At 40.2% G+C, this 15,352-nt stretch overlaps 1 protein-coding gene across 2 annotated transcripts in view; it reads left to right on the forward strand.

The window, feature by feature from the left end:
- LOC138980350 (regulating synaptic membrane exocytosis protein 2-like) overlaps positions 1-15,352 on the forward strand; it is a 47,119-nt gene that overhangs the window by 5,178 nt on the left and 26,589 nt on the right. The window contains exons 2-6 of one of the 2 annotated variants that reach the window (XM_070353219.1): positions 3,635-3,849; positions 7,859-7,973; positions 12,467-12,574; positions 13,230-13,353; positions 15,273-15,325. In XM_070353219.1, coding sequence (XP_070209320.1) covers positions 3,635-3,849; positions 7,859-7,973; positions 12,467-12,574; positions 13,230-13,353; positions 15,273-15,325 — 615 coding nt within the window. The remainder of the gene's footprint in view (positions 1-3,634; positions 3,850-7,858; positions 7,974-12,466; positions 12,575-13,229; positions 13,354-15,272; positions 15,326-15,352) is intronic. The other variant, XM_070353220.1, reaches the window with a different exon arrangement.

Here is a 15,352-nt window from a genome sequence, read left to right on the forward strand (position 1 = left end):
TATGATCAGTCTTGAGAGAGAAAACCAGATGTTATCCCTGCAAAATTCAAGCGTTGACTGAAGCTCTCAAGGTCATACACGCCGTATAGGTGGGGTTTCGGGTAGTGTTTGCTGTACAGATTTCTGTACATTATTTTCATCCCTATTTTTCAACCTCGTAGCCCCGGAAAGCCATAAATAGACCACAGCTTTAACAAGGAAAGAGCATTATTATCTAAGTCTGTTTGGGCATCATCATGAAGTGGCCCGGAGTTCTGACCTATCGTACTTATACTCATTGTGTTGGACATTTTGAAACAGCTAATTTGTCTATTTCTTGGTTCCAACTTCCAATTCACTGCCCATTTTAATAATATATTCTTTTCTCCTCAATCTCATTATTCTTAAAAGTGGAGGAAGGCGTCCTTTCTTTGATCTGTGTGATGAATCAGCAGTCATTGATTTGCTTTCCTAGGCGTGCCTTCAATGTCGGATTAATCTAATTGTGATATATTATCCAAGCTGGTTAGATAATAAAAACCTATAATAAAACTCCACACAAGTTCGTTTCTGAGTCAGGGATGTAATAAATAAATAATCACTTCTATTTTAGTATTCATAAACCACAGTATTAATAATAATATTAGGTTGTTTTGCATCCTTCACATTAGCTACGGGTTAAGTGTATATATATCTATGTCTCTGGTGTAACCATGGTTATGGTCTGAACAATTTAACATGCATGAGTCTACTAATTAAGGCAATACATAAATGCACACAGAACTTTCCAGATTTAAAGGTACTGAACTTATATGTCAAATCCAGGTGCACGGAGCCCCTGGGGCTTTTAGTCATACCTCAGGCAGCTATCCGTTAGAAGAACTACCAAGTTTCATTGACTTGCACCAAAAGAGTCAAGAACTGCAATTTTTTTACGAATTAATTTCGTACTCGGACCCGGCTGGTCTTGACCTATTTTTGGATCTAAATTTAGATCAGGTAGATCACCACATCATGCACAAAAAGACACGTCACTAGCAAACTATGTCAGACATCATCATGAGTTTGTGTAAAACAAAATGGAGGCCGGAATCACTCAGTTGAATCGAACTCCGACCAAACACCACGTAATAACTAGGTTAATTTATGCACTCGTGTGAACAAGAAACTGTCGAGCTTCACATATATGTCGTCGTTGGGTAGTTTTGGGTTTGTTTTACTACCATAGGAGGATTTTTGAACTGTAAATGCACTCAGCTGCAACAAAAACGCAAAACGAAGGCTAGTGTGAGCTGCACTGTGCTTTTAAGTACTGGAGTGGAACTAATAAGGCTTTTCTGAATCAGTTCTTGATGACATTGCATAAATACCAAATGAGAGCTGCAGTGTCGATGTGAGAATTATTTTTATTTCAACAGTTAATAATCATTATAAATGTCAGGCGAATGACTATTATAATATAAAACTAGGCTATTAATAATAGTATGAGTGGCAGACTAGAGGATAATAGATTGTAACATCTGGTTAGGTTATCAGTATAAAAACATGCAAACACTAAGCATATTTTCCTCCAAATATCACATTTATCATTCTATTTCTAATCTAATTTTTCAACTACGGAAGTGGCTGTGATTAGAAAAAAAGTCCCAAGAGAAACATTTTATTGGTCCAATTTTTTCCAACAACAGAAGTGAATGACTAAAATCTTTGGCTGTGATTAGAAAAAGAAAATGCTGCGACCTTAAAGACACAGTAAGCCCTCCCGTAAACCATCACATATACTGTCAGGCTTTTACACACAGTACAAACACCCTTCCATTTGAACGCTCACTAAACGGGAACATCCTGGGTGCCCTACGTAAAGAGCAAGCAATTTTCAAAGAATTAATTTTGCAGCTTGTCTTAGTAGACAATCGGACCGTGGTGCGTTTTGGCGCTAAACCTAACTTTTAAAATCTAAATACTAAATTGACAGCTTGTTACACAAACATTCTTAAATCATAAAAGAATTCTTTTTTCATCAAGACAAGATCAGTACAATTCGAAGTTTTGAAAGTTTGAAAAAAGAAAAGCCCGGAAGCAGGGTCACGCAAGGTCGTGGTTCTCGTAGCAGACGACGGTTTATGCCTATCGCCAGTTCCTCTGCGTCAAAAGCCGTCGCTAGAGTTCTTGTGAACCACAGCCGTTTGTTTCGTGCATAAGTCAGAGGTACTTAATAACGTGCTATTTGCAGATAAGCTCACAGCGAGTCGCATTCAAATTACTAACTGACGACTACATTGTGAAAAAGGGAAACCTGATCACACGGGTTCATGATGGCTCAGGGGTAAGATAAACCACGCAAAAATAAATTCTTTGAAAATTGCTCGCTCTTTACGGAGGGCACCTAGGATGTTCTCAAGCGGTGAGTGTTTAAATGAAAGGTACTGTGTGTAAAAGCCTGACAGTATCTGTGATGGTTTACGGGAGGCTTACTGTGCCTTTAAGTCCAAGACCAATTTTGTGATAATATAACAACGGAGAAGAGATTTTCTGGATGATACAGTCATTCTCAAGTCATTAATGTTCTTGCAAGGCAAGTCAGATGTACAATTCTATCTTCAGCTTAGCTAGCTGACATGAAAATAACAATTATGACAAAACCTAAATTAGACTTAATTGCTTTTTGGACTATTTGTCTTGAACTAGTCTGCTTAAAGCTTTTATTTTTTGAACAGATACTGATTGAGCCATTTTGAAATACAACCAGCAATAATTATTGAGGTGAATATAAAGTGGTATTAGTAAACATCACAGTATCACTATCAGATGTAAGTGTTGATCTTTACAAGTTGTGTAACTGAATAGGCCAGATCTATAAATTACCCTAAAGTTCAAGGTGATGCTGTTTTAAGAAGAGGGAAAAGTACATTTATTTATGGATCCATGTGAACATAAAATGCGTTGTTCCCTTCAGTGTCACAGCTGCGCTGATGTTGTGAGCACTGACGTAATGATTGTGAGGCCTTACGTCCTTCAGTGTCACAGCTGCGCTGATGTTGTGAGCACTGACGTAATGATTGTGAGGCCTTACGTAATGATTGTGAGGTCTTTTCCTGGTGTGTCTGTACAGATTGATCTTTTCTGGCTTGTGTCTGTTTACTGCAAGATACTCTGCGTTGAACTGGGCTGGACTTTGGCAATACGTAGATTTTAGATGGGAAAGGAGATTTTCAGTCGTTTTGTTTTGTTTTGAGAAACAGGGGTGAACTTGATTGTTGCACCTTTTGTGGTATTTTGTCCTCTCTTTGATTCCTCACTGAGTCTCTATAGTGTGGTTGATTTTACACTGTTTTATTATTTTTCTTATTGTTATCATATTATATACTTAAATCTTCAGTTTCCATTTGAACACAGTTTGCCAGTGCAAAACACACTCTGACCAGTGCTGTGATCTCATTTTTTCCTTCTTCTCAGCGTGTCGACCTGTTTTTGTTTGTGACTTTTTTCTTTCATTTTCAGTTCCGTTTTGTCAGTTTTGTTCCTGCTTGAAAAGCAACCTACTTCCGCTCTGTGGACGGGAATCTGGTATTTTTTATTCAAACTCATTTTGTTCTGTTGTTAAAGGGAGGTGATTTACATTTTGTGTTTGTTTTATTTTTTGTTTGTGTTATAGGGGAGCTAGTGATCGGGTGGCGCACGGTAGGGCGAGACAGGTCAGGGCCCAAGGGGGAGCACTCTGAGAAGCTCTTGCTGTATGACACTGGGCGAGGCACTAGCGTGGAGACAGAGAGCGGGGGAAGTTCTGAACCGCACGTTAAGGATTCGGGTATCGACACCGGTCTGTCGAGTAGCAACCAAACTCTCTACGAGGAGTGGGCTCGAAATAAGGTACTTTTGTTTCCTCTTTTTTAAAAATCCAGATTCTGAACATTTAAAGTTAAACTAATAGTTTTATACCCATTTTTTATACCTCTATCTTTTTTTTTCAATTAGGTTGTACAAGTTTCTAAATAAGTACCTGCATGTAGGAAATCTAGTTTGACCTTTAAACCAGCAAGGTTGAGTGATCAGTTTAACTAGATTGGCCTTGAAATCATTTAATCAGCAAGATTGAATGATCAGTTCCACTAGTTTGACCTTTAAACCAGCAAGGTTGAATGATCAGTTTAACTAGATTGACCTTTAAAGGCATATGTACTCGATGACTATACACGCTAATTGCTTTACCAACAGCTGGAGACATGCTAAATTAAGTTCCCTGCAAAATATTGTGGTCTAGGACCCCTTCAATGTTGAGATATGTTAATTTTCATTTTGATCTGGATCGTCCTATGTATAGATTTGGCAACACATGTAACGTTGATGCAAGGGAGCTAACACCGCGGCTTTGTTGGCATCCTCACTTTTTCAGAGGCTAGAACAAGCTGTAATGCATGTATTATGGTCCGCGCATGGTGACATATCGTCATTATATGGTCTTATGGTGCGTTTGACATCGATTATGGGCAAACTACACTTTGTAAACACGGGAGCGCGTACATATGCCTTTAAACCAGCAAGGTTGAATGATCAGTTTAACTAGATTGACCTTTAAACCAGCAAGGTTGAGTGATCAGTTTAACTAGTTCGACCTTTGAACCAGCAAGGTTGAATGATCAGTTTAACTAGATTGACCTTTAAACCAGCAAGGTTGAAGGATCATGCAGTTCAACTAGTTTGACCTTTAAAACCAGCAAGGTTGAATGATCAGTTCAACTAGTTTGACCTTTAAAACCAGCAAGGTTACAAATGATCAGTCATGTAGTTGGACCTTTAAACCAGCAACCGATAGACTAAAAATGACTCTTGCTCCGAAAGACTACAGACCGTCATGAAGTCAAGAGACCTGACTGCCAAATGTACATGCAGCTTGGGATCAGGAGAAGGTTCTGGAGCGGACTGTGTCTGTGTAGTCAGCAAGACGGTAGGGAGCCAGTTGATGGATGAGAGAGGGAAGAATTGCTGCCTCTGCTATTTTAAGCCCTCTGGCCACGCTAGGATCAATAGTCACAGCCAGTGCTGGATGCAGGGGATAGTGCCCAAGAATGGCTGGGATGTGTGTGGGTTACTTAGCTTTCTGCCTGCTGCAAAAAAAACCTCTGAGCCGCATTTTTGTTGATTTTGTATTTTGTGTTAGGGAATATTCACAGTAAAGGCTTCCTCAAGCTGTATCAACTACTGCTGATACAAATCGCTTTGTTTGACTGTAACCAGGCTGTAACACTATTACATATATGAGACTGTGCCAAAAGGTCAGGTGTCATGTCTACTGTCCCGAATGACACACGATTGCTGACATTTCACCATTGCCAACAGAATAAACAAATAAGAAATAGGTAGAAAATGAATGTGAAAACTGACTTTAATTGTTGATCAGTATTTTCTATACCACTAACAAATAATCTACTTGCACATAGCTGTTTGGCAAATGTATGTTGCATGGGACACACTGACATGAAAGTGGAAGATGTTTTTCCCTCTAGAGAAACTACATATCAAGTTACACTTTTTGTGCTCTTCCATTCCAGTTGGCAATCAATTGTTAACGCATGTTATTAGAAAAAATAGAACGAAAACAGATTAGATAGAATGAAAAATGTACTGGTGATGTCATTTGGGACATACTGACATGAAAACGTCACCTTTTGGCACAGTCTCATATATATATTTTGAAATACTGATCGATTACAGCTGAATTCCCCTTGGAAGACCTAAAATCAAGTGGGAAAATCACTTTTAATAGGGAGGGAGTCTTAAAATGGGGGTAGATTTACTGATGCTGTAAACATAAAATCTGAGAAAAAGGGTCCTAAATGCCTCTTAATTGAGGGGTCTTCAAACGCTGGGGCGGGGGTCCACGATCACAGTAAAAACTCCCTCAAGCCATCTCAACTAACTGTCATACGTGAGAGTATTCAATTCAATTCAATTCAACTCAATTCAATTCAATGCAATTCAATAAAACTTTATTATCTGAGTGCAACAAACAGACATTTTTCTTTTGTCTCGTGTACAAGAACATCACATAAAACACACTCTCAGAACATATAGACTCATAATTTAAGTACACAGCAATACACACATACCCATATTTGTCTGTTCATGCAACACATACAGCTGCGTTTGTGAAATATAGCATATGAAGGAGTGTCCTGAAGATCTTTTTCAGTGGTCACTTGCGGGCTGTGGGAGAAGTGAATGTTACAATCTTTTTTTCAAAAACTCGGAACCTATAATAAACCAGTACACAGATTTTTCCAAAACAGTGATTGAGACCAGTTTGTTTGAATTTCAGAATAGTACACTGATAAGTCACCCACAGCCAATGTTTTTTGTTTTCATTATAATGTATTTGAAATTACAGTGATGTGCACTTCAGGCAGTGTTAGGTATGTGATAAAATATAGTGATAAAAGCTTAACAAAACGAAAAAGGTCACAGAGCTGTTCACCACAAAACACAACCTTTTTTTCTCACAAAACTGGATCTTGCTCAAAACATTCAACCATAGTGTTACCTCCATTTCCATCCTCTTAAGTCACTGCCACCACACCCCTAAACCTGTAAAACTAAAACTGATACTCTCCCCCTCCCTCCCCCCCCCCTGTACCTATCCACCCACCAGTGACCGATACTCCCTCCCCATACCCACCTACCCACCAATCTACCCAAACTTCCTCTAAGTGCCCAGACCCACCCATCTACCCCAACTCCTCGCGCCCACCCTGACCCTTCCATCTACCCAAACTCCCAATACCCTCCAACACTGGCCTACCCACTCACCTACCTACCTGAAGGGCACAAACTCGATCAACACCGCTCTAATCGCTCATCTCTGTTCAACTGAGCTATTTGACTATTTCCATGCCTCTTTTGTTTTTATATGGTCTACATTACCCTGTTGTTTCTATCTTAAAGGTCCTTGTCTACATTACCCTGTCGTTTCTATCTTAAAGGTCCTTGTCTACATTACCCTGTCGTTTCTGTCTTAAAGGTCCTTGTCTACATTACCCTGTCGTTTCTATCTTAAAGGTCCTTGTCTACATTACCCTGTCATTTCTATATTAAAGGTCCTTGTCTACATTACCCTGTCGTTTCTATCTTAAAGGTCCTTGTCTATATTACCCTGTCGTTTCTATCTTAAACTTCTTTTTCTTCAAGGTGCTATTTTAACAGGCACACCAGGTCCCTGTCCTTAGGTCCCCTTCATACAAATCCCCCCCCCCCTCTCCACCTACACCCTCCCCCTTGGCGACCCCCCCCCCCCCCCCCTTTCCTTTCCCTTTCGGCCACCGCCTTTCCATTTCTTACTGTGTACACATCTGTCCATGACTGTAAACATCCATGTGTGTGTGTGTGTGTGTGTGTGTGTGTGTGTGTGTGTGTGTGTGTGTGTGTGTGTGTGCTGCATAATGTGTGTGTGTGTGTGTGTGTGTGTGTGTGTGTGTGTGTGTGTGTGTGTGTGTGTGTGTGTGCTGCATAATGTGTGTGTGTGTGTGTGTGTGTGTAAACTGTTTTGATTGATTCATCTATCATTTGTATATTTCAGGGTTTAAAGACCAGGCACATTTTAATTGAAACTGACTTCCAGGCATGTCTTGATATTTCTGTGGATTCACGTGAAAGAATTACATTTCAGGATGTATAATTTGGTAAATTGTTTGCCAATTTTTAGCTGATCCAAGCGTATAATTTCTATTTAAATGATACTTTTCAGGCAACATTTCTTTGCCAATGAATGTATGTATTAAGGTCACATTAATTTACTGGTTATTACTCAACTTAAGAACCATTTCAGATGTAAAAGAGAACAGTTTGGACTTGACTTTGATTTTATTTCTGTTTGTTACGCGCACAGCACCCTGTGACATGGCAGCCTTCTGCGGATGGGAACAAGTGGATAGGTCACATGATCCTCAAGAAAACCGTCCTGGAAGGTGGGAGCCAGAAAACAGACTCTTCCGCTATTCTAGGTGTGTGTTCGTTATCTTCCGCTTCTCTTCCTTCCGCCCTTCCTTCCTCTTCCCTAGCGCAGTCCAGTTTCTGTCGTCTAGCTTGAGAAGGTGTATTGGTGCTTTGACTGATCTCTTGCTGTTCTGCTACCGGTTGGCCAGTCTCTGTAGAAAGGACTTTGTAACATTTGCCTTTCTGTCATAGAAAGACTAAATATTGTTTTAGCTTTGCTGGTGTATTCTAGTTCCTTAAGCTTCTTATATAGGTGCGTCGTTAGACCCATTGTGGAATTGCTTCAAGTTCGTTTTAGATTACTGGACAGAAACTTTTTCTCATTCCAGCCACATGATGTCATGTAGTTTTCTGCTGTTGGTCACATTGTTTCTTCATTATTGATTTAGCCTTGCTAGTATCTTAGTTCCTCGATCCTCTAGATCTAGATCTGTAAAGGACGCTTGTGATTTATTCAGACCATCTTAATCTTTTTTTCAGTCACATGATCTCATATGCAGCTTTCTGTTAGGCCTAAAAAAAAATAGGTGTGGTTACGGTAACCCGACCTACCCTATTTTTCGGGGCCGACCCTATAACTTTTTATTACATTTGTCAAAAAAAAAGAAAGAAAAAAAAAGAAAACGAGTGCAGAAAACGCAATGAAAGCGAAATCGCCCGAGTCGCACACTTATTTCCCTGTCAAGTAGGTTTAATTTGTACACATTAGAAAAAAAAGTTTAAAAAAAAAAAAAAGTGATTGCCTACCTGCCTACCCTATTTTTTTTGGCTATGTTACCGTAACCACACCTATTTTTTTTTTTGGCCTTATTGGTCACATTGTGTCTTTATCTCTTTGCTGGTAGCTATTCCCTGTAGTCTCTAGATCTAGGATTAGAGTCCGGGTGGTCGACGAAAATACAGTTTAACGACCTCTCTGCTTAGAGCAATTTGGGTCAAAGATATCAGAGCCGAAGCTCTACGATGTGTGCCTGGGTGAAGATGAGCAACAAAAAAACAAAAAAAAAAAAAAAAAAAAAACCTTTTACTTTCCACAATGGAAATGCTGGAAGAACAGGATTTAAAATCAATTCCTTGCAGGGGATACACGATTGTAGAGATTTATTCTTTCATTCCGAGGCAGAAATGCTTTTGTCTCATGGTGTAAATGCTTTCAATGGCCCTGGACTTCTCCAATCATCCGTTTCTCTTTTGAGCCACATGATCTCATTGAGCTTTCTGTTCTAGGTCACATTGTGTGTTTGAAAATAGCTTTAGCATTCCTTCTATCTAGTTTCTCAAATTTCTAGATCTAGTTCTATGATTACTAGGCTCCTGGTGAACACTTTCAGGTTGTTAGACTGCTCAGATCATCTTTGTTTTTTCTTTTGAACAACATGATCTCATGCAGCTTTTATCATCTGTCTCTCTCTATCATTAAGAGGCGTAGTTTACTGCTTTTGAGAGTTGAGGAACTGGTCAGGAGTTGTTTCTTTACAGTGGTCATCTGAACATACTGGTTCGAGGGGTTTGGTAGCTCAGTTGGTATAGCACTAGACTTGTGATTGACTCGGGTCAAGGTTTTGTATCCAGCCCGGGTTGGACATGGGTCAACTTTATGTGATGACTCGGCAGAGACAGTATCTATCTCGTACCCCCGATTCACCGCCAATTGGCTCATAGAAGACCCAGTTATTCTGCCAGAAGTGCAGATATCTCAGATTTCACCTAAACACAGTTACAGTGGGTGGTGGCGCAACTCGATCTTGTTGCTGCCAGCTTTGAAATGGTAGACAGCATCCCAAATTTTCTGCCTGTGGTTTCCATTGGACCTTTGCTGGTGAAAGGAAATTCAATGAGTATTTTCTCCCTCTCATGGATACTGTTATCTTCTGTCAGCTGGTGCTGAACATTTAAAGGCGTCATGAACGGATGAAAGCGTAGTGAGAGAACCAGTCATTGTGTTTCACAGCAAATGTAATGAGAGACAGGTCGAGTTTTTTTTCAATGGATGACACATTTAAATTATTGTGTAACTTAATTAATTTCTCCATAGGCATTGTGCTCTTTCTGGTTCACTAGATTCCAAAGGACCTGCTGTGGAGGATTCATCTGAAACTGGATTTTTCTATTCCCCTCAGAATGTTGATCCAGATCAATCATCTTGAATTGCTGTGAACATTACCATTTGACATTACACTGTAACAGCAGGGCTTTTGTTGTGTCATTGAGCCAGTGGTTCATTCGCTTGCTCTTAGGTGTAATTTCAAAGTGTGTTTTCTGGGCGGATGCTTTTGTTCATACATTTTTCGTCACTCAGAGTTCAGTGGTTGATTAATAATCTTGTTCTTTAGTGTTGTTTCAAGGTTTGTTTTCTAAGCGGAAGCTTTCGTTCATACTTCTTTGAACTCTCTCTTTGTTACCTTTACTCATGAAATGTGAAAATTTGCAATTTTTTTGTGCTTTTATTTCGGCTGCTATTAAAAAAGAGACAAACGAAATGGTTGCCAAGTGGAAAGCATAACAAATTGTGAAAATTACTACATTTCGCAGGCAAAGACCAAGCAACATATGTTTCCTCTCATTCTGTATGTGTCTACATTATTTTCCATCAACAAAAGGTTTTTTTTTTATATTGACACGTCAGTGGACTCTGTATGAATACCTATTAATATGCAAGTTTTTTTGGGTGATAATTATGAAATTTCTGAAATAGTTTAGTCTGTTAATAATTTGATACTTGTTTTTTTCGGTGGAATTTTATTCTTTTTATATGCTGTTATTCTTCAAATCTTTCAAACAATTATTTATTAAAAAAAAATCATTAGTGTGCTACTATGTGTCACACACTCTTTGTGTCACAGACTCTATGTGTGATCTTTGTGTACCTACGTCCTACATTATCACATTTCAAACTTTCTTGGCCTGGAGTGGACGAAACTTGGCATGGTTTGACCGTCTGTTCTTGTGTTTTAGGTGAAGGCGCTATCGGTATGGACATTTTCTGCAAACTGTTTCATGTCCTTTTTTTCTTATAAATCTTTTCTCCTGTAGATGCATTGTTTTGAAAACTGAATGTCGACATCAAAGATGACTGTGGATTCAGTGATTTCATTTGTCAGTGTTGGTTATTGCATCAATCTTTTCTGATTTTTCAGTTACCTCTTAGAATTCATTCCCTCATCCCCCACCTCCATTCTCTACCTCCACCACTCCCCCCCCCCTCCCACACACGTTCTCTCTCTCCCTCAGTCTCCTTTTTCTCTCTCAATCTCGCTCTATCTGGATCTCCATATTTCTTCAGGGCAAATTAATGTACATGACATGATCATACCTCTCTTTTGATTGTTCTGCAAAAGTATTTCAATTGTTTGGTGTTGTCAGCCTTTTGGTGTTGTGCAAATCTGTCTTAAAAATTAAAGAACCATTTCAAAATCAAATGCATTTAAGAATTCATTATTCAATCATCTTTTTCCTGCCTGCAATTTTAAACTCTTTAAATCTTGGTTGCATCTGCACATGAGTGTGTGTCAATCTCCACATGTGTAAACGTTAGCAAAAGAGAGAGAGAGAGAGAGAGAGAGAGAGAGAGAGAGAGAGAGAGAGAGAGAGAGAGAGAGAGAGAGAGAGAGTCGAGAGAGAGAGAGCGAGAGAGTGAGAGAGAATGAGTGAGGTGGGGGGGGGGGGGGGGGGGGGGGGGGCATAGAACCCATGACCTCGGTCATCTAGCATTTATTAAATTTACTGTTGTATTTTTATTCATTGTTTTCTATTTCTGTGATTCCTTCTCTTCAAGTTCAACATGTGGCTTTATGTTTTGTGCAGTTGTAGTCTTTAAATAACATTTTAGCTTTTCACGGTGATTTTCTTGTTGCTGTGTTAATTGGTGTTATTTATTCTAGGACAAGATTTTTTAGCAGAAATAACTTTATACGTATAATTATGTAGAATTATTTACAATGCACGTATGAGTAAAATGAATACTGTATTTTATTACCTACAAGCCTATGCACATCTGTCTACTCCGATTGGGACTTGTGCGGCTTATCCATAATTGGAAAGATGATGAAATTTCATTTTAAAAGCATTTTAGAATTACAAGCTGATTTTAGCCCTGTTTGTACTACAGTGTTATATAATATTGCAGCATGAACAACTCTCATAAACACACACACACACACACACACACACACACACATATAAGAGAGAGAGAGAGAGAGAGAGAGAGAGAGAGAGAGAGAGAGAGAATCTGAGAGAGAGAGAGAGAGAGAGAGAGAGAGAGAGAGAGAGAGAGAGAGAGAGAGAGAGAGAGAGAGAGAGAGAGAGAGAGATGTGGAACTGTACTTAATTTACAAACCCAGAGGTGGTAAGGCTGTGTGTCTTTTTCTTCAGTATCAGAGATAGATCATTTTCAGTCCATTAACTCATACACAGTTTTTCAGCTATGTTGTTTTGTCAATGTCACATTAACCCCTAGCTGACCGTTTGACCTTGATTGACAATGACCTTGACCTTTGTGCAGGTTTGAAGGTCGTTGGCGGCAAGGTGGGTGACCATGGAAAGCTTGGGGCATTCATCTCCAAAGTCAAGAAAGGCAGCATCGCAGACACTGTTGGGCACCTACGTCCTGGTTAGTATGATAGTTGATCTATTTGGATATTTTATTCATTTTGTTTATATTTGTTTCCTTGTTGTTGCAACAATTCTTTATGAGTAACAAGACAATGCAACTTTTTTGTGGTCTGAATGTGGGTACAACACATTTTCTTTTTAGGGGGGGGGTGTGGGGGGAGGGGGGGGCATTGTAAGGTTGAATTTAAGTCTCCTCCTCCACCCCCACCTTCATATCTCTCTCTCTCACACAGTACCTTTTGTCCCCTAGAAGTTGTGTGCATGAGAAAGTGCCAAACTGGGTGAGAAACAAGCGCTGGGTCCTATTGGTTGAAACTGCAATTTGTTTGAGATTTCCGACCTAATGTAACCCATTGGTGCTTTGATTCCCACCCACTTTGACACTTTCTTGCGTACACCACCCCTGGAATCTCTGCATACAGTTGTACCTGTGATGAAAGGACGGTCCTTAAGATCTGACACAAATGTCCCCATTGCAGGTGGTCTGTCATAACAGGTATATTTTGGTTAAGTTAATAGATGAAGCGACAACAGAAGGTGTCCTTTCATGGGAGATGTCTTATCAACGGAGAGGCCTTGCATCACAAGTACACCACTGTATTATCTTTTTTCTTTCCTTTGAATGCAAATTAAGATTTTAAATTTGTGTGCAGGTGACGAGGTCGTGGAATGGAATGGGCGTTCGTTACAAGGAGCAACCTATGAAGAAGTCTACGATATTATCCTAGAGTCCAAACAGGAACCCCAAGTCGAACTCATAGTTCATCGCAGTGTCAAGTAAGTGCTTGTGAGAGGAACACTTGATTTGACTTACTGCGCAGTACATGTTCCGGCTGTGTATTTTATTAACTGAATTGAATCCTAGATGTCAAACAAAAATTTCACTCTGAATTTACCCTTCTCTTTACCCTTTTGCTGCCAATCAAAACTTGCGTATGTGCATTCCTGATTGCCAGGGAATATTGGAGTTCGGGGTGTAATAATTCACAAAAATTTCTAGCTCCAAACTGGCAGTAGGTAAGTAAAACCTATGTTATTTTTGAAGGAAATTGAACCAAGAATCTGTTTTTAGTGTCTAATCATGGAAATAATAATTAGTTTGGCTTATAATGATGTTTAAATATGAACTTTTGAAAAATCGTTCCGGCGCATCTTCCGGTGCCTGTGGATCAAACACAGTGGCTGTTTTGCTTGCTTGAAGAAAGGATTATAATCACTGTCATCTACCTGTTTCCAACGAATCGTCCGAAAGAAGATCTCCCCCTTCCCCTGTCAGTATCCATAATCATTTGCACCGCCTGTAGCGTCAGTCCGGCTTTGTTTTTCCCTACTAGGGCCCGGTCGACTGTCACCGTTAGCCATTTTGATGAGTCAAGATTTCTCTCCCCTACCCTGTCGCCAAGGCCAAAAATAGCCTTCTGACGCAAAACCGCGTCACCATTTATGTTTATTCATGAGAATGAGGTATCCTTCCAAGCCATTGGCTGCTATTTTTGTGTCAGCAGTGGCGTAGCATTTCTGGAAAATTCCCGAACGGAGAAGACGGGTAAACCCGTCCTAAGGCGCTGCGGCTGCACAAGCGCATGACGGGTATACCCGTCATAAGGCAGTCAAGGGGTTCAAATCTGTTATAATTTAGTGACAACAAGATCTTGTTATTTTAGGTTTTTTCCTGAACATGACACTATCATTTTTAAGATCCCTTCTTTTTTAAGGCTGATTTTGGTGAGGTCTTAACAAAGTTTCATTTACTAGTGCGCCCTGCGCCATTGGCGCATTAAATCTGAAAATGTCCCATCACATTTCCCTTCAGTGCGTCAAAGGGCGCATTGAGATTACATACCACTGCGCCACCAAATGTACACTTTACATCGGATCACACACACACACCCACTCACACACACACACACTCACACTCACACACACACACACACTCGCACTCACACACACACACACACACACACACACACGCACACACACACACACACACACACACACACACACACACAGATAACACGATATAGCGGCTAATTCTCAGATGGCACCATATTGCACCATTTTGCATCTTCAGTCAAAACGCGTTCAGACCTCTTTGGTGCTTGTTGCCTTAGACTATGTCCCATCGGAATCTGGTTGAGGGGGACAAATGTCCCATTGCCTTTTTCTCCCAGGTTAAACCCTGTCTTAATAGGGGGGTTCCACTTGCATAGATGCAAATCTTTTGCTACTGGTGCTGAATGGACAGCATCAGCAAGTAATTGCTATGACTTTGTTACCTACAGTAAAATCAGACATTACCTGAACAACTTATCTTTACCTCTTTGTTTAGGGGTGGGGATGTAGCTCAGTCGGTAGCGCGCTGGATTTGTATCCAGTTGGCCGCTGTCAGCGTGAGTTCGTCCCCACGTTTGGCGAGAGATTTATTTCTCAGAGTCAACTTTGTGTGCAGACTCTCCTCGGTGTCCGAACACCCCCGTGTGTACACGCAAGCACAAGACCAAGTGCGCACGAAAAAGATCCTGTAATCCATGTCAGAGTTCGGTGGGTTATAGAAACACGAAAATACCCAGCATGCTTCCTCCGAAAGCGGCGTATGGCTGCCTAAATGGCGGGGTAAAAACGGTCATGTACGTAAAAGCCGTGGGAGTTTCAGCCCATGAACGAACAAACAAACAAACAAACCTCTTTGTTTACAGGCACGGAGAAATGCCACCTGGGGTGCAGTCCGCCTTTACTGATCATGCTAGAGGTGAGTTCCTCCTCTTGCCCCCATTCT

The sequence above is a fragment of the Littorina saxatilis genome, linkage group LG11, assembly GCF_037325665.1.
Source record: "Littorina saxatilis isolate snail1 linkage group LG11, US_GU_Lsax_2.0, whole genome shotgun sequence".
Lineage (NCBI taxonomy): Eukaryota > Metazoa > Mollusca > Gastropoda > Littorinimorpha > Littorinidae > Littorina > Littorina saxatilis.